At 45.5% G+C, this 22,706-nt stretch overlaps 1 protein-coding gene across 2 annotated transcripts in view; it reads right to left on the bottom strand.

Moving 5' to 3' along the window:
• Window positions 1-12,778: 12,778 nt before the first annotated feature.
• The window catches only part of LOC100586269, a 113,936-nt gene continuing 104,008 nt past the window's right edge, over window positions 12,779-22,706 (bottom strand). Inside the window, exons 2-4 of one of the 2 annotated variants that reach the window (XR_001115685.2) lie at window positions 18,330-18,502; window positions 16,092-16,216; window positions 12,779-13,451 (exon numbers count right to left, since the gene is read on the bottom strand). Coding sequence is in view for 1 of the 2 variants with exons in the window: in XM_003265145.2 (XP_003265193.2) it covers window positions 13,213-13,451; window positions 18,330-18,502 (412 nt within the window). In the remaining variant the exon portion in view is untranslated. The remainder of the gene's footprint in view (window positions 13,452-16,091; window positions 16,217-18,329; window positions 18,503-22,706) is intronic. The other variant, XM_003265145.2, reaches the window with a different exon arrangement.

The raw sequence follows: 22,706 nt of genomic DNA, 5'->3' as shown, positions 1-22,706 counted from the left end.
AAAATGCATACAAAATGTTAGTTATAATTATTATTAATAGAAATAGAAATCAACAAACAAATATATATGTACTATGTACTATACACCAGGCACTGTGCTAGCCACCTTACATTCCTTGTGTAATCTTTACAATGAATCCACGGCAAATGCATTACCTCATTTTAGAGAGGAGGGAGGGAGGCCGTAAGAGGTTAGGAATATAATAAAAGTCGCTCAGCGTGCGCAGGAATGACAATGGTGAAATTAAGACCTAAATGATGCCAAGTTCAGAGCTCTCGCCACTACTCCGCAGCTGCCTCTATTGTGCTGAACCTTGCTCTGCTAATGAAAGCAGCACACATACACATACACGCACGTATGTGTGCTCACTTTATTCTGAGAACAAACTTGGCCTTACAGCTCAGTATGTAGACAGGATACACCTGGATGAATATAACCTGCCTGTTTTTCCAAACCCTAGGTTCAGAGTCTGGCTTGCAGACAAGGTACAGATGGAAATCTTCCTGGACTCAGGCCAAGAAGAGGAGAAAGGGTGGGAAAGGCTTGCCCCATGGCCTGCAGTAGCACTGAGTATACCCTTTAGATTGATCCTTGGAGAGTAGCTGGAGGAACGAAGCCAGTGATGTCTCTGGCCTGCCCAGTGCTTTACAGTTTACAAAGTTCTTCAGCACTCATGCCCTTTTAGACTTTTCATGGCAGTATTATAGCTGAGGAAATGGAGGGTTAATATCCTGCCCAAGGTCACATGTTAGTGGGTGATAGGGCCTGGATGACAATCCCAGATGTCCTGGCCACCTGTCCAGCGCATTTCTCATGATACGGTTTTGACTTTATGGATGGTATTTTCCCTTTTCTAGTTCTGTTGGGGCATGATTGTACCCCATAGATGTGTAAAAGGAAAATCAATATTTGACTGGATACTGAATGTCCTCAGCATTATGCTATGAGCTGCAACAGATAAAAAAGCTTAAAGTCTGGTCCTGGTTCTTAATATTCATTCATTTACTCATTCATTCATTCATGCTAAGGATTCAGTAGTACCAGGCCCTGTTAGGATCTGGGAAATACTCTTCAAGGGGCTCACTATACAATAAAGTAGACAGATTCAAAAGTCAACTGTTCCAACACAGAAGGAGAAGAGCTAAAATACATGTATTTGGGGTGCAGTGGGTTGTACTATTGAGAGTAGTTAATTTTGCCTGTGGGATTCAGGAAGGTATCCTAGAAAGATGAGTGTGGAAAGCCTCATAGGAGCTGAGGGATAGAATCTGACACAGATGAAGGCAGAAGTGGGCCTACCAGTGAGTGGGTGTGGCTGAAGGCAGGAAGGGTAGGGCAAGGCTGGGAGTTAGGTGGACCACATGGCCACATTGTGGAGGCCTCATGGTCATGCTGAGGAGTTTAAACTCTATCCTGTGGATGATGGAAAGACATTCCAAAACATTAAAGCTGGGCAGGGTGGCTCACACCTATAATTCCAGCACTTTGGGAAGCTGAGGTAGGAGGATCATTTGAGTCCAGGAGGTCGAGACTAGCCTGGGCAACATAAGGAGATCCCCATCTTTACAAAAAAATTATTTTAAAAATTAGTGGGTTGTGGTGGTGCATGCCTGTAGTCCCAGCCACTCAACCACTCAAGAGGCTGAGACAGGAGGATCAATTGAGCCCAGAAGGTTGAGGCTGTAGTGAGCTATGATTCCACCACTGCACTCCAACCTGGGCATTAGAGCAAGACCTTGTATCTAAAGAAGAAAAAGTAAAAGAAAAAAAAGGAGTAATAATATGATCAGATTTGATTAGAAAGCTCACTGTGACACAGGTGGGAAGAATGGCCAACAAGAGTGGCATCAATGAAGAAACTGGTCAAGGTGAGGCCCATAGAGAAGGGTGTGGGGGGATGGCGAGAATTGTTCTGGCTAAACCCTACTCACATTATAAGGCTCAGCATAGACAACAGCTCAATGAAGGACCTCTAATATGGTCAGGAGTGCCTCCCCAGGGACCCCTCTCTCATGCCCTCAAAGCAGAACCTGAGCTCACCAGTGGTTACAGCCACAGCTTTTAAGCCAACTTTTTAAGCCATTGCACCTTCCTTCACTGCTAATGAGTTGTGTGACTTTGGCCAAGTTGCTTATTCACTCTGTTGTCTTGGTTTCCTTATCTATAAGGTAAAGAAAATAATATCACCTATCTCTTAGGGTTATTGTGGTGATTAATTGGTTTAATGTATATAATGCTCTTAGAACAGTGTCCAGCAGTGATTAAGTGTGCAATAAAAGTGGGCTTTTAATATCGCTACACCCACTTGCTATTGAGAAATTGTGTATTTATGGATGCACCTGACCAGCCAGGGAGCTCCTGAGGGACAGATATCCCTGTGCCAGCAGAGGGCCTGGGACAGAGCAGGCTCTCAATAAATATTTGTTAAATAAATTGGAGATGTAGGGGAAGATACATTCAATGAATATTTAGGAATTAAATTGTGCATTGCTGGGTGATGGACAGAACATTAGGTAGAGGGTTAAGGAGGAGAATAAAATCATTCTGAGCTTTCTCAACTGGGACAAAAAGATGATGGTGATGCCATGGCTGAGACAGGGAATCTGAGAGAAGGAGTTGGTTCAGAGAGATAAGTAGCTAACCTGCCTGAGATCCAATCTATAGGAATGGACAAAGCAGAGATTTGAACCCAAGTCTGTAAGAGTCCATGTTTCATAAACAAGTTTGTGTAACCTTCATGTCTGTATGTCATTGCCTAGCACAGGGCCTAATGCAGTAACTATTTAATAACATATGTCAAATGAGTAGGTAGATGCTTAAGTAAATGGTTCTCCTGTGTAGATGCCAGGGTATTATGGTTGCTTTTCTTTTCAATGGTAAATAGAAGTCTGTAAAGACAAGAGAAAAAGAAGAAAATCCCCATTAAAGATTAAAGAAAGAGGAACTAGTAACCAAGTAACCAATATTTCAAATGAATGAACATGAGGAGCCATCTTCCTTCTTTTTCCCTTTTTGTGACACATCAGGACATTTTTTAAATGATTTCCAGCTTCATAACATACTCTTGCAAACTGCGAGGAAGGATGACTAAAACTACCCACGAGGAAGTTTTGCAAAGCCCAAGCCAAAAAAAAAAAAAAAAGTGATATCAAGGAATCTAGGAAACAGGAAAATGCCTGGTGACAGGGAGACCAGTCATGCAGGCTCCTCTATACATGATCCCCATTTCAATCACCACCTCCTCAGAAAACAGATTTCTTAAGTCAAAGTGCTTATGGAATTGGCACCTGGGCATTAGGGCAGGAAGAACTGTCTACATAGTGCCTATTTGAAATTAATAAGTTCTCCTTCAATACAAGCCTGGGTAGCAGAGCAGTAATAATAATAATTATTATAATGCCTATAATTTATTGAATGTTTCCCTCTAAACACTGGTGAGTACTTTATGCACACTATTTCATTGAAACCTCGCTAAATCCTACAAGAAACATACTGTTAGCACCATATGAAAGACAGGAAAACTAAGCCTCAGAGAGGTTAAGTAACATGACCAAGGTCACTCAGCAAGTAAGGAGATATAAACCCTTATTCATAGATAAATTTTCTCCTTGACTCCCTTGAATTTGGAGCTGTGCATGGTTTAACTTCATCCAAATCATCCTAGTTGAGGCATGGAGCTCACATTCTAACTCCAGGGATGACAAGAGTATCTCTGCTCAAATGCCTTTTGCCAGTCCAAAGAAATTAGAGAAGTGTTGTGCAAGGATCAAGAGACATGGATTCAGAGAACTGGGTTCCAGTATTGACTTTGCCACTTATTGCTTGTGAGGCTTCTGCTGAATACCTTAAATTCTTTGGGTCCCATTAGTTTCTTAGTATTTCCTCCTTCCCTTTCAACCTTCCTGCCCAGCACGTACTCTTTGGAATATAAAAGGATTTATCTCAATGATCTCTCAAAGCTCTTAGGAAACTGATTTTTTGTTTCAATAATTGTATCTTTTCTAATAAAAATGTTCTGGTTAAAAGGGATACAAACTTTTTAAAGAGAAGCATACATGTTAAAGAAAAAGCAACACATACTTGTTAAAGGATACAAAAGAGTAGAAAGTAAAAGTTTCTTTTTAGTACAAGTAGAGTTATTGCTAGAATTTTAAATTTAGAAATAACTATTAAAGGCCGGGCACGGTGGCTCATGCCTGTAATCCCAGCACTTTGGGCTGAGGAGGGTGGATCACCTGAGGTCAGGAGTTCAAGACCATCATGACCAATATGGTGAAACCCTGTCTCTACTAAAAATACAAAAATTAGCCAGGCGTGATGGCGGGCACCTGTAGTCCTAGCTACTTGGGAGGCTGAAACAGGAGAACTGCTTGAACTCAGGAGGCAGAGGTTGTAGTGAGCCGCGATCACACCACTGCACTCCAGCCTGGGTGACAGAGTGAGACTTTGTTTCAAAAAACAAAAACAAATTAAAAAAACTATTAAAGAAGCTTGATAAAGCTTTAACATTTAGCAACAACAACAAGCATGTTTGAACACTTCTTGTCACCTTCCTAAATATTTATTGACTTTCCTTTTGAAGGCATTTGTATTTCTTATCCCGTTTTCCATGTTCAGTGTTAAGGCCTAACAAGTTCCTAGGAACATCTTTATTCCTTCGATGACTGAAAGTAAAATAAAGCAAAACCAAATCTTCTTGGGGAAATTTCTGTCCAAAATAATTCACGCCACAGCCTCTAGTTAAGAGCCTACTGTTCTCAGGACTTGTGCAAGGAGATGCACAGAACACAATGTGGTCCTAGATGAGGGGACCCAGTGCTTAGTGGAGACAAAGCCAAAGAGGATCTGTGAGTGAATGAAGGTGAGTACCCAGTGCTGTGGGAGTGCAGATTAATCCTGCCACAGAGGGGGTGACAGAGGCTGGGTCTTGAAACCTGAACTGGAGTCCAACAGATGGCAATACCTTGGGAAAGCAATCGCTTAGACAAGCTCTTGTTTGGTTACCCAGTGCTAGAGTGACCATATAATTTATTTTTCAAATTATGGTACCTGATAATAAAAGGGAACTATTGGTAATTATGTCAGGACAATGGGTATAAACCAGAACCTCCTAGGTAAACCAGATGATATGGTGATTTTACTTTGTGCAAAGATTTTTATATCATGAAAAACAGGGCCCTGAATCACATTTCATGCTTATTGAAACCTGTGACAAAATAGTATGTTAAAAATGCTCCAGAGAAGGCTTCCCCACCCTGGGTAACTTTCTGAAAAAATTGCAGAGGTTTCCCTAACAATGCTTTTTAGTCCTATTGCTGGATTTTAGCATAACATCTATACAGCAAATTGTTCCAACTTAGGAACACATTCTTGTATTATCCTTAAATTCGTTTGGTAGCAACTCAAGACTTTCCAAACCACACTGATACTCAGCCTTATAAGTTTTGATCTTCCGACAATGCTTTGGGGACCCACTCAATGCTTTAACCTTCAGTGTTTCTGGTTGGTGTTTTTTTATTTGTTTAGCTGTGTTCTCAGTTGTAATTCCATAGAGGCAGCAAAGGTTCTCTCTTAGCAGGGACTATTCAGGAGTGGGAGAGGAAAACCAACGCATTTTAAAACAGGATTGATGTTTTCATCTAGATGTGACATCTGTGGTGGTGTGCCATGGCGCAGGAGGAATAGCATGTGCAAAGGCATGGAAACAAGAACAAGCTTGGAGTATTCAGGGGACTATGCGAGATTCCCTGGCTGGGAGTGGAGCTGGGAATGTGGTAGGAGAAAACGTGAAAAATGTGAGTTAGGACTAGATTGTGGAAGGCCTTGAATGCCACCCCAAGGAGCCCAGACTTCATCCTGTTGGGAAAGGTGAGCCTCTGGAGCTGTTTGAGCAGGATATTTGTTTTTTTGTTTTTTGTTTTGGGTTTTTTTTTTTTTTTTTGAAAAACAGTAAACTGAATAAAACCTGGAGCCAATTTCTCCCTCCAGTCTTGCAGTTCTGATTTAGCCTAACTTTTTGCTAATGTGTTCGCTGTCTCCACCACACTCCAAACCCCACCTCCAAGGAAATGTATCTCAATTGACTGGGAATTATAGACGCAAATTTCTGATGCTTTGAGTTCAGCCCACTCCCAATCATGTACTGAAATTCCTTAGCATCCCACAGCTCTGTCCCCAGGCAGGACCCCGTCAGTGGGGGGCCGGGGGTGAGGCCCAAAAAAGTAGGAGCAGAGGCTTCTGTCCTCTGGCCACCCAATTGTAAACTACTCCTGAGACCTCCCTTGGGGGAATTCCTATTCTCCCTTTTCTTAACCCTTAATACAAATCACGTCTTCCTGGAGCCCAAGTGCAAAGTCATGAATGAAGCTCATGTAAAAAGGCAGCTTTACCCTTTTTGGCTGTTCGGGATGCTTAATAATGAACAGGCTTGAAAGACAATAGGTTCTTTGTCCCCAGAGGTATCGAAACAGGCATGTGTTAGAGAGGATTCTTGCAGGCCTTGGGAGCCGAAGCCTGACAAGTGATGATCCTACATCCCGCCCAACTAGTTACAAGCTTGTTAACCTCTAGCTTCTGTTTCCTCAGCTAGAGAAAGGGGATCATAGTAGTGACTTCTTTACAGGGTCCTTGAGAATATTAAAGAGGACGATGATGGCACTTGGCCCAATGCCAGGCGCTAAGACCTGCCTAGAAAAAGCTGGCAATTATCAAAACTGGTACAATCCTCTACCTCTGAGTTCATGGTAGCCAGTGGTTGAGCTTCATGCTTCCAGGGGCAAACCAGTCATTTGTTTTTTAGTGTGACCCCTAACTGGGAACATTACACAAGCAAAGTCCTAGAGGCACAGAACGAATACACTGAATATTACCCTTTGAAGTCATCTAGCAGTGGGAGCCAAACTTATCATTTTGCAGAAGGGGAAATAGATTCAGACAGAGGGAGGAACAGGCCCAATCCAAACATAAAGTTAAAGGCAGAGCCAGGATGAGAACCTAGGTCTCTGATACCTACCCCTGCTCTTAACTCTGCAACATGCTTTCTGTCTCACTATCTTAGTAAGCAACATTCAAGACCTTCACGATTCCATCTTCATTCGGTGAACATCTGATTACTTAGAGGTTCAAAGTGCATTCTATATCTTAACTCATTCAATCCTTATAGCAACCCCACAAGGCTGATCTTATTGTCAGTCTCCATGTTGTAGATAAGGGCAGTGAGGCAGAAAGGGGTTAAGTCACTTGGTTAAGCCTCACAACAAGTAGGTAGTAAAGCCAAGATCTGAAACTGGACATTTGGGCTCCTAGCCTGTGCCCTTAACCACAACACCATATTGACCTTCCAAGAGTGAAAAAGTATGTGGCGTCTGCCTTAAACAGGCATACTCCCCAGGGGGGAGACACAACCTGCAATAAGTGTGTGCAGCCTCGTACTATGGGCACCAAGAGAAGAAAGGAAGGAAGGGTTAATTTTACAGGGGGAGGAGGCAGAGAATCAGGAAAGCTGCCTAGAGGAGGTGAGCTTTATCCAGTTTCCAGAGCTGACTCACTTTCCTCCAGGTTTCTCTGCAGATGGAGGAGTCTTTGCTGAGGCAGGCAGGTAGAAACGGACTGGAGCTTAAGGGATGAGGTCAAGGAAGTCAGTGAAAGAGGGAGGGCAGGACATCAGGCTTGAAGTGTGTGAGGCGGGCAAGTTAATGAACCTCCAAAAGCCTCAACTTTCTCATCTGCAGAATGGGGATGATAACACCCACCTTCTGAAGCTGTTTGAATATTAAATGAGACAATGTGTATATATTTCCCAACCCAGTGTTATTCCTCTTTATTTACCTTTCATAAAACTATTTCTCTCACTAAAAATAAATTTAATTGAGCATATTTTTGACACAGTAGCATTAATAATCTTGAGTGTCATTATTAGTCATTCATAATAACAATATAATGAATAATAATGTTAATTGCCATTGAGAGCACTAAGTGCTTAAAATGTATGATCTGTATTTATCCAATCTAATCCTCGGAATGTATCTTAAAGATAGGTAAGGCGTCATTATCCCCATTTTACAGATGAGGATAATGAGGCTGAGAGAGATGGAGAAAGATATACAAAGGTCACCCAGCGAGGAAGCGGCAAGATGGGTATTCAGACCCAGGTCTGTCGGTCCCGGAAAAATGTCCCCCCACACAGAGGATGTCCCGTGTTTGCAGTTCATGTTGGTCTTGGCCACGTCCCTCTGCTCTTTCTCAGAAGGAAAACAAACATTCTAAGAGGTCTGCTAGGCCGAGGGAACGCGAAAGCCCAAGAGAGGGAGGGAAGGGGCTGGCCGAGGCCAGAGGATGGGCCCAGACTGGGAGAGTGGAGCCGGCTCCTCGCCCCGAGCCCGATGGCCGCATAAAGCCTGCTGCTTTCACTGGCCCGGTGGGGGCCAGCAGGGTCAGGGCCCGCGGAAACCTTCAGCCTGGCAGGCTGGGAGGCCGCGGTGCTGCGCTGGGTCGGCGCGCTCCCCGGGTGGCGCTCAGGCGGGGCGCGTTCATTTCATCCACAATCTGTCGGGAAGGCTTCCCGAACGCCTCCTCCCTGCCCGCCTTTGCGCAGGGCCGGGCTCTTCGGAAACTGAAGTCACGGGCCGCCCGGCCCCACCAGTCCTCGTGGGATCCGGCCCGGGTTTACCTTCTATGGGGAGGCCCAGGAGGGCCGGGCGGAGCGCCGGGGCGGGCGGGCGCTGACGTGGCTGGCGGCTCCCTCCACCCGCTCCTCCCTCGGGCACTGCCGAGGCCCGTGGGCGGGAAGCCGGGCGGCGGGCGGGACGTGGCTTCGGTCCCGGCCCTGCCCCGCCGCCACCGAGACTCCCAACGCCACCAACGTCGGAGTTGCAGTTTCTTTAGCTGTCATATGCAGACAAGTACTACCCACCTCGCCTTTGGAGTGAGCAGCATGTATGTACCGTACCCGACACCTAAGAAATGCTCAATGTATGGTCCCTACATGGTGTCTCTGTGATTTGTCGTTGCGGTTACTCTGGGCTGGGCAGCTCGCCTTGTGAAATAATGAGCTCCCATTGCTGAGACTGTTCAGGCACAAGTTGAATGAGTTGGGGGGACAAAAAGAAATATGTTAGAACAGGAAGGGACCCAAATTTGGCATCCCTCAATACTGATCTGGTGACTTCAGAATCACCTGGGAAGCTCAAACAGCACCTCAGACCAGGGATCGAAATCCCGGAAGGCAAGCTCGTCTAAAAGTACAGCTTCATGTGTAAACCACTGATCTAGGCCAATAGTCCTTGCACTTTTCATCTTCAAAGACCCTTCTGTGATTCCCTCCTGCCCCACCGACTGCACAGTGTAAACTATGTTGTCGACCAAACTAGACTTAACTCACAATTAATTTACTCTCTTACTAAATTGTTAATCAAAGCTCCAGAGTTCATTAAACAATTATTGAATACCTACTGTGTGCCAAACACTGTGCTGGACACTGGTGGTCTGGCGGATAGACAAGGGCTCTGTCCTCACGGACTTGCCAGTCTGGGGAGGGAAAGCAGAAAATGAACAAGAATTCAAATACTGACACTGAAGCCAAGAGAATCCAGCTGAGCTGAAGGCACCCAATATTCCTACAATGGGCAGATATGGGTGTATCAAAAGCAAAATCAAATAGAAGCCTGGCACGGTGGCTCACACCGGTAATCCCAACACTTTGGGAGGCCGAGGCAGGCAGATCGCTTAAGTCCATGAGTTCAAGACCAGCCTGATCAACATGGTGAAACCCCATCTCTACTAAAAATACAAAAATTAGCCAAGTGTGGTGGCGCACTCCTATAATCTCAGCTATTCAGGTGGCTGAAGCACAAGAATCCCTTGGACCAGGGAGCAGAGGTTTCAGTGAGCTGAGATCATGCCACTGCATTCCAGCCTGGGGGACAGAGTAAGATTCTGTCTCAAAAAAAAAAAAGGAACTGTATAATTCCCCCGAGAAAGGTGGATGTACCCCTCAGCACACAAGCACACACGCATATACCACCGTATTATTATTTTCATGGATCCCAAAAGGTCCAGGTCCTAGATGAAGAGCATGTAAGGCCTCACGAAGAAAGTGCCCACAGCTGGCATACAGGAAGACCCTGTAGACCAGATTTCTGCCCATGTGACCAGTCGCACTGCCTGCCTCACCTGTGAGGACCTACTAGCAGCTGCCCCCAAACACTCCAAGTAGAGTGGCTGAGAGGATGGGCTCTGAAGCTAGGCTGCCCAGGGCTGAATTCTAGCTCTATTCCTTACTAGCTGTGTGAGCAAAGGCAAGGTGCCTGTTCTCTATCTGCCTATGTTTCCTCTTCTATAAAGTAAAGTGATCTGAATAATACCTACTTCACAGAATTGACATGGGAATTAGAGAGATGGCACTTAAAATAGGTGGTAGGCACTCAATATGTGACCTGTTAAACTGTATCTTTTTTTTTTTTTTAACCTTTGATGCTCTCTCTCCCTGGAGTAGCCCCTTTCCCCCTTTCTCTGCCTGGAGAGCCTATCAGCCCAATGTCCCTTCCTTTCCAGAGGCCTCCTTGCTTTACTTCATCAAGTAACTTGATGCTTTTCCTCTATGTTCTTGTGGCTGTTTTTAGACACCTCTTACAGCACCTGTCATATTGCAGTCATTTGTCTTACTGTTGTGTAGGTGTTTGCCCTCTTCACTGGATTATGAGTTCTTAAAAAGCAAGGGCCAGATTTTATATATCTTTTCATCTCTAGGGACAAGACAGTCCCTGGAGTAAACAGTTGACACTATCTGTTGAATTAATGAATGGATGGACAGATGATGGATAGATGAGTGAAGTGACTTGCCCAGGATCACAGAGTTTAAATCCAGGGTCTCTGTTTAATTTATGTTGGGAAAATTACTCTTCTGAGCCTCTGGTTTCCCATCTGGAAAACAGATTTGATAATAATGGCTCCTACATCTTGGCATGGGAGGGTTCAACAAAGTACACATAGGGAAGTATTCAAGAATATAAGCTCTAGAGTCAGATTGTATGGGTTCAAGTCCCAGCTCCACCACTTATGAGCTGTGTGATCTTTGACAAATTCTTAACCTTGCTATACCTAGAGGAGGCAGAACACATTAATGAGCTGTTCAGAAAATTAAAAGAGATACTCTCTGTGAAGTCCCCAGTGCCTGGCTCAGAGTAGGTATTCAGTAAGTAAATATTGGTTTCCTTCCCCCAACCCTCACCTTCTCCAGACCTGTAGGATTTGGACTCTGAATACCCAAAACAGCTGTTCAAATGCCACGTTTTGTTCCTAGTGACTAACGTCCCTTAAGCCAAGGTCGGAAAGGCGACTCCAGAATTGAGCTTACACTTGAGTACTGAGTTAGATGAGGGGAATGTGGCTGAGTGGTTTATTTAATTAATAAGGAAACTTTTGAAAGGAGACAGTTTAAAATCAACAAACATATCACAAAATTGAAAGCAAGAGCTAACCGACAATTTCATATGTGGGTTTCATATGTCACTGGAATATTCCTTTATGTAAAGCTATGAATAACAGGATCATCCAAACCCAAGATAATGTATTACAAACCATAAGAGCAGTGATCAGAATTGGTTTTGCAGCAAATTAGCCAGTTAATCAGCGTACAACATTGTAACAATTCTTGAATTTCCTTCTTCTCTATCACAATATATTCTAATAAACTATTCAAATTTCTCCAATGGTCACATGTCAATTACTAAGCCAAAAAGTATAGAAGAAAAAGGAAAATATCTTTTTATGTTGGACCTAGTCTCCCATCACATGCCCACCCAGAACTCCCCAAACCTCCTTCTTACTCTGGGGTTTGGAAGAGGCTGAAATGTGGGTACTCAGGGCCCTAGAAGCCAGCAAGTATTTGGCAGTTCAGTTCAAAGAGGAAATCCGAGAGGGTAGGGGCCTCAGCGAGACCGAAGGGATGAGATGCACAGAGAGGGAGGGAGAAGGGCAGGAATCTTATTAGCAAAACCAGCTGCCTGCCAAGTAGGGCATGTGTCTGAATTTCTGAAGAAAAGAGAGGATCGTAGCTGTTAGTTTTAACTTCAGTCCTTCAAAACTTGGGTAAAAAGGGGAATTTTTGAATGTGTATAATACTCCACTCTCTATTTCCCAAATAAACTCTATCTGCATCTTCCATCTGAATCTTTCTTAACCTGACCCTTACTTGTCCATACCTTGAGCCTTGTTGAAACCCTGTTCTAAGAACTCCTTCCTGATCTCTTCCGTTTGGGAATGAATCTCTACCTTCTTCTCTTATGTGCCCATGATACTTTGTGTCCCCACTTGAAGACTGCTCACAGACTTATTTAATTATATGCCAGCCAACTTCCTTCATTCTTTTCCCCACTTATGTTCCTCTTTTTAAACAGCTTTATGGAGATATAATTGACATACAATAAACTGTGTGTATTTAAAGTGTACAATTAGATATGTGCAGAAATGAGAAGCTCTCAGCACCAGATAGTAAGCATGTCTACCACCCTAAAAGGTTCCTTGTGTTTCTCTGAATCCTTTCCTTCTGCCTCACTTCCCCAAACAACCATGGATCTGCTTTCTGTCACTGTAGATCAGCTTGCATTTTCTAGAGTTTTCTATAAATGGAATTATACAATATGTACTTTTCTTTGATTGGCTTCTTTCACTGTGCACAATTCTGTTGAGATTCATCCCTTCAACCTTCCCGCCTTATTGGATTGTGGACTTCGCCAGGGAGGAACAATGGCTCGGCCGGGGCATGGAGCTCAGTGATGGTCACAAAGCAAGACTCATGGAGGAGGAGGAGGTGGTGTATTTGGCAGCTCTGGATTTGGTGGGAGAATATATGTGGCTTTCAGGCTGGACTCAGTCACTTGTAGCTGCGTAGCCAGCAGTCAATCAGTTACAGTTGCAGCCTCAGCTTCCTCATCTGTAAATTGAGGGTGATGATAAACTCCCTTCTCTCTGGAGGGTTCTGTGAGACTTCACTGAGCCAGGAGATAAAGTGCTCTGTAAACTGTGAAAGGTCAGTCCTGGGCAAGGATTAGGCCTGGATCAAGCCAGCAGCACACTGGGAATGCCCCAGATCCCAGGGCTAGTCAAAGTCAGCCTTGTCATCCAGGGAAGCCACGTGGATTTGAGATTCCTCGTAGAAATAGCCAATAAGGACTATGCCTGGTGGCCTTTAATCCTGGCCCAGTAGCCAAAATGTCAAGGTTTCTTTCCCCTTGACCCTCCCCCCTTCCTCTGCATGGGCTGTATGTATTTACGAGGTCTCTCTCCCTCCAGAGAGCCACATGTGACCGGAGGATTCCTTCTCTGGCCTGGAGCCGGCTGATAAGGGCAGTCCATCTGCCGGGGGCTCCCACGACCAGCAGGAACAGGAACCAAGCCGGTGGAAGGGAGCAGGGGAGACTGCCAGGCCTGGCTGCAACTTCCTCTGGCTAGAACTGAGGGGAAGGGGGAGAAGGAGAAAAGGAAATATTTGTCTCGTATTTAAAGTCAACTTGACCTATAAAATCACACCAAACTTGGGGAGGCTGCCTATCTCCTCTGATGGACTACATTTCTTATATGGTATTGCTTAATAAAGAGAAGCATGGTGAACTGGAAGAGCCCAGAGATGGAGATTCAAGGCCTAGCATAGTCACTAATTTCCCGTGTGAGCTTGCCAAAGCTGGTTTCCGTCTCCGGGCTTTACTTAATTAGAACCATTAACTGAATACCTACTGTGTGTTAGCCACAACACTGCATTTTCCATATGCTTTTATAAATGTAACCTTCAAAGCTATCCTGAGAAGTGAATATTCTTCCTCTCATTTTACAGTTGATGAAGGTGAAGTAACATGTGCAAAGTCATGTAGGAAATAGCCAAATTATGAACTTAATGCTACCTGGCAACAGAATCCACATTATTTTTTTTTTTTTGAGAACTTAAGGACAGCAATTCTCAAGGAATTAGCTCAATACTAAACTATTTGGCTGGGTGCAGTGGGTCACATCTGTAATCCCATGACTTGGGGAGGCCGGGGCGGGTAGATCACCTGAGGTCAGGAGTTTGAGACCAGCCTGGCCAACATAGTGAAACCCCATCTCTACTAAAAATACAAAAATTAGCAGGGCGTGGTGGCACTGGCCTGTATTCCCAGCTACTTGGGAGGCTGAGACACGAGAATCGCTTGAACTGGGAGGCAGAGGTTGCAGTAAGCTGAAATGGCACCACTGCACTCCAGCCTGGGCAACAAAGTGAGACTCTGTCTCAAAAAAAAATTATAATAATACTAATAAATAATAATAGCAAATTATTTCTCGCTCATACTCTGTGGAAAGAAGGCTCTGTAACCAACTTAACATGGGGAATGCTGCATACAGCATATCCCTGTCTTGAAGACCCACAATTTCATTTTCATGTCTTAGAAGGTTCTGAAAAATCTTGGAGTAAAGGGATTTAACTCCTTCATTTAACCAAGGTCTTTGGGTTCAAGGCATGAATATGTGGCCTCACAGGCAGCCACCAATCCTGAGAATGACTTCTGCTTGGCTGTATCCTCATACATCCTCCCTCAAGAGTCCGTCATCATGGAGCTCAGCCCTCTGGCAGTGATCTGCTAAGGTCTGTCTTTCCCGGGAAAAGGGCTTTCCAAACTTCAAAGTGCTGTATGAACAAAAGGCCTCATTCCCCTAACTCCTAGTGAAGCAGGCTTAGAGTCCCACAGGACTTTTCATGCTCTCATCACACTTACTTTATATTGAACCTATAGGCAGTGGCCAATACGTTGTCCAGCTTGGGGCAACTCCTTTCTGCTCCGTGGGCCTCCGTGTCCCCATCTGTCAAATAACAGATTTGAGCTTTCTATGATTCAGACACTTTTAGTCTTTTCTTATCCACACTTCTCTCTTTCCCTACCTACCACATTTCTTATTAAACCAAGTCTTCTGTTAGTATTCAGGAAATAGTTTTATCCTCCCATATACCATAATAACAAGCATTTCTTGAACGTTTGTCATGTGTCAGGCACTGTGCTAAAAGCCTTATAGATAGTATCTCATTTAAGCCTGTCCATACCCAATTGAATTAAACACTATTATTATCCCCTTTTATAATTGTGGAAACTGAGGCATCAAGCAGTTGAGTCACAGATCACATGCCTAATGAGGAGAAGAGCTGAAAATTACAATCCAGCATCTTCCCATGGCTCCTTGATCCTAGGCTGTGAATCAGGCCCAGTCCTTGGACCTGAGCTCAGCCCAGGTCTCAGATTACAGAAAAGAGAACAAGGGGCCAGGGAAGTTTTTGTTGTTGTTGTTGTTTGTTTTTTTGTTTTGTTTTTTGTTTCGTTTTGTTTTTGGCCTTTTGTTGTTGCTGCTGAAACCCGTGGAGATCCTCCTTTCTGTTTTGCAGAGGAAGGAAATATGGTTATACTTTCCTTGCTAAGGAAATCCAACCCTCCACAAGGCAGCTTTCTTCCCATCCCCTTGACCTTTTAGGAAAAAGGTGAGGTCCCTGGGAAGGCTCTGGGGGAGACCAGAGGAGCTCAATGTGCCCTGTCTAGTGCAGGGGTATTTTTAGACCTGGCTGCACACTGTTTACAAGGAAGCCAGTCCCTTGAGCGTGCCCTCGCCCTACAGGGAAACACTGGCCGCCAGCCCCACCCGCTGGCCCAGGCTCCTGCTGGCCCTCCCTTCCTCCCTCCCTCCCAGCTGTTCCTTTCTTATCGTCTCTATCAGCATGTGGGTGTGCGGTCATTACCACCCTGAGAGCACAACTGAACAAAACTGTAGCCCAGGGCACTGAAAACCTCTTGGACAGGGCCAGGTGTGGCCAGGTACTGGGGAAAAAATAAGAAGCTGCCGTCAGTTGAGAAGATGGCCCTGGCAACTGGCTATCAACTGAAAATCCTGCAAATGGATATTTCTCCTGTGAAGCAGCTGTGGAACCTCATTGTCCCGGACCTCCTGAAAGTGAAGGCCTGATAACTGGAGAGGGTGGCTTGGGGGAATGAAGAGGCCACAGGCCTGGGCCAGAAGCTCAGTTCTGCCTCCAACTCTTACCACAGGCCAGTTGCTCCCAATTGTGACAAGTCACTTACCCTTCAGAGCCTCTCTGCTGCTGTAAACCAAAGAGGGCTTGAATGGTGAGGGCTGTCCAATCAATGACTGAACGTCTCAGGCTCCTCAATGATGAAATGAGAGTACTTAGGCCTGCCTCATGGGGCTAGTGGTGGATATTAAATAGGGCGGTGGTGTTAAGCCCCTGGCACATGGTGGGCATGCAATACATGCGGCCATGAAGGATACTTTCCTTATCTTTGGCACTTTACAGTGTCTAGCACGAAGTAAGCACCCAGCAAAAGATGATCTTCTTTATTCTTGTAGCTCAGAGTTCTTTCACCTCTAAGACTATACAAAAGCTCTCTCCAGCTATGCACTTTTTATAATTAAGTATTTATTCCTTCTCCCCTAGCCCTGTGCCCATCCCGCTGTGATTCAGGAGTCTCGCAGAAGGCATTGGAATGCCTTTCTCTGAGTCAGAGTCTGTATCTTCTAGAAAAGGCTGTCCATCTTCACCCCAAGCCCACTGGCTCCTGAAATACGACATCCAGACCCAGTGCAGCTGGACCTGGCCCAGGTAAGCCAGGCTTCCCAGGGTCCGACCCCAAGCTTGCAGGGTTGGGTGGGAAGCTGGACCCAGGCAGCCCCACCCCGTCCAAGCTTCTCCGGATGTGAGTATAGAGATTACAAGGCCTCCAGCCTCCTAGGAGGAAGTACCCTTTCTCCTCTGCCCTGTGGGCAGACTGGACTTCTCTAGCAGCTTCAAGAGATTGCAAGATTGTTATTTGAGGGGGCTAAACTCTCACCAAGTATTCTTCTCCTCACTGCCTCCTCCACCTGCCCCTCCGATTTCCCTCTTCCCTTCCCAGCCCTTTTTCCTTCCTCCTCCTCCACTCCTCCTTCTCCTCCTCTTCCTCATACCCATTCTTTCCTCCTCTTCTTCCCTACAGCTGTGCTTTTGACCCAAGTGACAGCCTGCTTATATTCCTAAGGGGAGAGTCCCAGCCAAGGGGAGAGGGATTGGCTCCTCTTTGTGGCTTCATGCCTCCCCTCTCAGTCCTTCCACAAAGATGTTCTGGTGGCCTCTGGCATATGTGCCAGGCACTGGGCCAGCACCTAAGGGGCATAGCCAGGGGCTTGCACAGAGCTAGTTAGCCTGCTGGCCTGGGCTAGGCAAGCACACTTGGTTGGTTGGGTTGCCTATTAACAAGGTGTCACTTCTGGCCACCTTCTTTACTGTCTCAAGGTCTTGCATGCATGCTCTGTTTCTAGAGTCATTTCACTGTGTCCTCAACAACTATTGTAACAACATATTACCTTAACTTGAACTAGCAGGTGCCACTTTGGGAGAATGTGTGGTTTTGTTGTTGTTGTTGTTTTGATGAAGTTTCACTCTTGTGGTCCAGGCTGGAGTGCAATGGCGCGATCTCGGCTCACTGCAACCTTTACCTCCCAGGTTCAAGTGATTCTCCTGCCTCAGCCTCCCGAATAGCTGAGATTACAGCTCCCTGCCACCACGCCAAGCTACTTTTTGTATTTTTAGTAGAAACAGCATTTCACCATGTTGGCCAGGTTGGTCTCGAACTCCTGACCACAGGTGATTCACCCACCTCGGCCTCCCAAAGTGCTGGGATTACAGGTGTGAGCCACTGTGCCCGGCCAAAAAGCAGCACATTTAATGGCACAAGTGGCCAAATGAGTAACGGGGCCAGCCAGCTAACATAGGTGGCTTGAGTGTGGAGTACTGGCAAGGAAGGATGTCAGGAGAGGAGGCTGGAGACCCAGCATGGGCCAAATCATGCCAGCAGCCACCACTGGAAGCCATTGCCCCTCTCATTCTGCAGCAAGGACTGCCTCTAGGAAGACATGGAGGCTGGGCTAGAGAATGGAGAGAAAAGCAGCAGGCAGACCTGGAGGAAAACAGCAACAATTCTTCTCGCCCCATCGAGCCTCTTTAATCCCAAAGCCACCCCTGACTTTACAATCTCAAGGGTTCTAAGAGGCATGTGTCCATTCCCAAGCCACTTCTATACTCATCTGTGCCTTGCTGCCTGGGTGACCTTAGATAATTCCTTTAGCCACTCTGGATATATTTTCTTTGCCTGTAATCAGAAAGAAGGTATGTGTGTGTGTGTGCATGAGAACACACACACACAACCACCAAAGGGTGGTTACAAAGCTTTAATAAATAAGACAATGTTACAAGGAAAGCACAAGCAGTTCTCTTTTTGCTCGCCTTCAGCTGCTATTCCCATTCTACTAGGGGAAATCCTCACCCGGAAAACCTTGTTCACACTGGCTCAGGTCCCAGGGCGTGAGCCCCTGTGGAGGCTGCGTCTCTCCCTTTCCATTTCCCTTGTTGACTTCCAGCGCGACTGTTGTTAGCTCGCAGATGGACAGGCAGTGCTCCATGACTTGCCAGCTGCCAGGCTGATTCCGCCTTGGTTCCCTAGGAGAACAAGCCTGATATCAAGGATGCAAAGGGGGCCACAGGGCCTCTGCTCAAGGCGGGAATCTCGGGTGTCTACACAGAGTCAGACAAGGGCTTATGTTTAGGCTGCAGCTTCGAGATAACCTGCCACCTCCAGAAAGCCTCCCAGCAAGATAGAAGTTGGTGAGGTGACCTGGGAGTTAGGAAAGAGCAAGCAACAGGGGAGGAGAGGGAATCCCAGGAAGGGAGATGGAGCTTCACAAAGGCACAGAGGTGTGAACGAGCAGGACAGGTTTGCAGTTCGTGGCCGCTACTGCCCTGAACACAGCTTCCATGTTAATTAATCTCATTTTTGCTTTGATCATTTCTTCTCCCCAATTGCCCCATCCCCATCAACTGCCAAGTTTCGTGCAGATTCTACCATCTTGTAGGTCTCTAGTATCCATTTCCTCTTCTCTACCCCTATGGCCATTGTCTGGGACACGTAGCTCTTGTGGCCTAGACTAATTAGAACAGCTTTCTAACCGATATCCTTGCCTCTAGTTTCTCCCACCTTCCAATCCATCCACCTCATAGTTGCCAAAATAATCTTTCTGACTGTGTTCCTTTTCTTCTTAAGTCCTTCAAGGACACCCCATCAACTCTTGGACCACTTCTGTAGCTTAGGACTCAGAACCTCCCATTGTCTTCCTCTCCTGCCTAATTTCCCAACAAAACCTACACATACCCTGAGTTATTACCACACTAACTATCAGTTCCCCCAAATGAGGCATACAGTTTAATGCTGTCTGTTGCTCTTCCTTTTACCTGGAATTCCCTCCACCCCTATCTTTCTGGCTAACTCCTACTCCTTCTTCAGAACCCAGCTAAGGAATCACCTCCTCTAGAAAGGTTTTTCTGACCCCTCCTCTGTGCTCTCAGAGCCTGACAGCACATATATCTCTAGTATCGAGGTTCTCAGGGCTGGAATTCAGGAGCTTTGTGAATCTGTATGGGGGAAGAAATGTTCACTGACTTGTACGTAAAATTAATTTAACATTCCTTCAATTACAAATGTAGGCTCAAATCACAGTGATATCAACGGTTCCTGTAATTTATTACTAATAGAAATCATAGTTATGTTCATATCACTTTACAGTTGTTATAGGTTATCCAAAAATTGTTTCTATGATTATCAATATTTTGAAAATAAAATAGTTAATAGACCTATAGATCTGGTTACTCAGTGTGCAAATATGAAACCACATACATTATTACCAATTTATTTTTTTCTGTATTTTGTTAACTTTTGAAAAATAATTGCTTTCTTTACCATTGTTTGTGCTTAATTTTATGCATTTTAAAATGTTATTCTGAGAAGAGGCCCAAGGGCACCACCAGACTGTCCAAGGGCTTCCCAGCATGAATGGTGACACCTTCTCTGGCATAATCCTCTTAAATCCCCACTGTAACTGTTGGTTTATCTTGTCCTCCTCTGTAAATAGTGTGCATCTTGAAAGAAGGGGGCCCTCTTTTTACATGCAAGACTTAATGCAGTGCATGGCACCTAGCATATTCCTAGAAATATTTTTTGAAATAAATACGTGCAGACAAAAAGGAAGAAAAGAAAGGAAGGAGGAAGGGAAACAGAGAAAAAATTTGATCTTCAAAGGCCGTCTGCTCTTCCCTCTGGCTTGGACACTCTACTCCCAGCTGTGACTAGCTATCCTGCCTCCTCTATGCCTCTTCTCTGATGTGATCTTCTCAGGGGGACCATCCATAGCACTGTATTTAAAATTACAGTTCCACCCCATGGGCATGCTCTGTCCCCCTTCCCTGCTCTGCCTTCTTAACCCTTACCACCATCCGACACACCATGTGTTTCTGACTTTTTACTTATTAACTCCTTGCCTCTCCTCACTAGAATGTAAGCTTCATGAGGGCAGGGACCTTTATCACATTCATTCATGTCTGTATCCCTAGTACCTGATATAGCACTCAACAGATAATAAGCATTAAGTAACTTGAACGGGTCAATGGAAGCAAACAAGTGGTGAAGGCCCATCAGTTAGCATGAACCCCATTCTGTTGGGAGAGGTTGAGGGCTGCCATGGTCGGTGGCAGAGCCAACTGGCTACGGGTGAATGGTGGGAAGAAGCTTGGGTTGTTTGGATTGGGCACGGTCGGAAGGATCTGGCACCATGACTGGGGAGTTGGACCCCGTGCTGTGCCTGTTTTCAGTGGAGAAATAACAGAGTCCCAGGAAGGCTGATCTGAGCCCGGGAGAAGGACTGGGGTGCAGCATGGAGGCTCACAGGGAACACATCTCATCTCAAGGCCACTGGTGTTGGATCAACAGCCTAGATTTGGGAAACTCCTGACACCCTATTTTCCTCTGTCTGGGAAAGCCAAAGCCTATTCCCTTGTGAGGCCTGACAGCTCCAAGAGCTCGGAAAGATTCAGGAACCACAATGAGTATGCCCCCGAATTCCTCCCAGCTCTGTGTGCAAACCTCTGCCACAGAGCTTCCTCAGTGAGGTGGTGGTGTTCTTCCCCCACCAGGCAGCGAGCTCTCTGATGACAGCACTACCTCACAGTCTTCAGTCGTTGGTAGTACAAGGCCAGGACTGACACAAAGTACATTTTCAGAGACCATTTATTGATGGAAAAATTGTGATTAGAAAATCACAGATGTGATAGTGATCATTCGTTTGAATCACGAGGAGAGTAATGAACTTTGAGCTTCTACTGTAACCAGGTACCGTGCTGGCTCCCTGAGCCACAGAACTGAATCAAATGGGGCCCCTCATCTCCAGGAGCTTGTGGCAGAGGAGGAAGCTCAACATAAAAATGGGTAATAACAACAGAGTGTGCCAAGGATTGAGGGACCACACTTAGGAAACCCGCCCCCCACCCAGTCTTCTGGTACTCACCAAACTAAGTTACATTATTATTTAATTACTTGTACTCCATCTTCCCATAAGAATACAAGCAAGGAGAAAAGCTTTGTATTGTTCACTGCTCTCCTCCTAGCACATAGCAGATGCTCACTTAGGAAGTCTCAGAGGGGCACTGGTGCAGGCTTGATAAATATCTGTGAATATGTGCATGGCTTGAGGAAGCACAGAAAGTTGTGGGTGCCTAGCTCAGTCCAGGGATGGGAGCCACAGAAAACTTCCAGCAAGAAGAGGCCTTGGCCAGGAACACGGCGTTCCAAAGCTCACACCCTTCAGCATTCCCCATTTCATGACTTCTTCACAACTCAGCGAAGTAACATCCATTTTATGAATGAAGAAACAAATCTCAGAGACAGGAAGAAGCTTGGTAAAGGCCACTCAGCTGGCAGAGCAGGGCCCACATCTTCTGCTGAAAGTCTATGCCTTTTCCACACTGTTCTGCCTCCTGCCAACACATAACGAGGACTCCTTGTGGCAAAGGATGACTTGCTGTCCATGCAGCTTCCGAGGGGGTGAGAGACCATTCCCAAGGAATGCAGGGGGCTAGGTCCAGAGAGAGATCATCATCTCCAACATTAGCAGCTAAAGGAATGTACTTTCCCAGAAGCTCTATGCAAGTTCACTCATTCTTCATAATCACCTGGTACTGGAGGTTCAATTATTGTTCCCAATTTACAAATGAGCAAACTGAGGTACTATTAGGTAACTTTCTTAGATCACACTGGTAGTAAGGAAAGTGTCTGGGGTTCAAACCCACACAGTTGATCTCAGAGCCTACACTTTTAACCATTTTGTCTCCTGCCTCAATAGAACATGCCCACCTTGTCCAACTCTGGGAGGCTGCTAGAAACTTCCCAGTTAAGCACTCTTCATGTTTTAGACATGATACTGGGTACTCTGAGGAAAAGCTACAAAGAATAACTTTATAAACTTCCTGCCTTCAGGAAGTTGCCGACTCAGAAGACATAAGAAATCAATGAAACTAAAATGAAAGGTACAATGTAAGTGCACCGGGGATAGGACATTTGAGCTGGGCCTTGTAAATTAAAGAGAGAATGGTGCTCTAGGAACAGGTCACAGCATATACCACCTCATCCAGGCATGGCAGTAGACTCCAGGTTAGGGAAACATCAAATCAATTTGTGTGTCTGGGGATCAGAGGGTATAGGGTGAAGACAGGGGCAAGTCAAAGGAGAATTGGGCTCCAGATCCTGGAGAGTTTGAATTAATACAGTAAATACAGAATTTGCTCACTGTTTGGTCGATGCTGACCTATCAGAGGTGGG

The sequence above is a fragment of the Nomascus leucogenys genome, chromosome 5 (genome assembly GCF_006542625.1).
Source record: "Nomascus leucogenys isolate Asia chromosome 5, Asia_NLE_v1, whole genome shotgun sequence".
NCBI lineage: Eukaryota > Metazoa > Chordata > Mammalia > Primates > Hylobatidae > Nomascus > Nomascus leucogenys.
The sequence above is the reverse complement of the archived record's forward strand: the minus strand, read 5'-3'. Positions and strand labels throughout refer to the sequence as shown.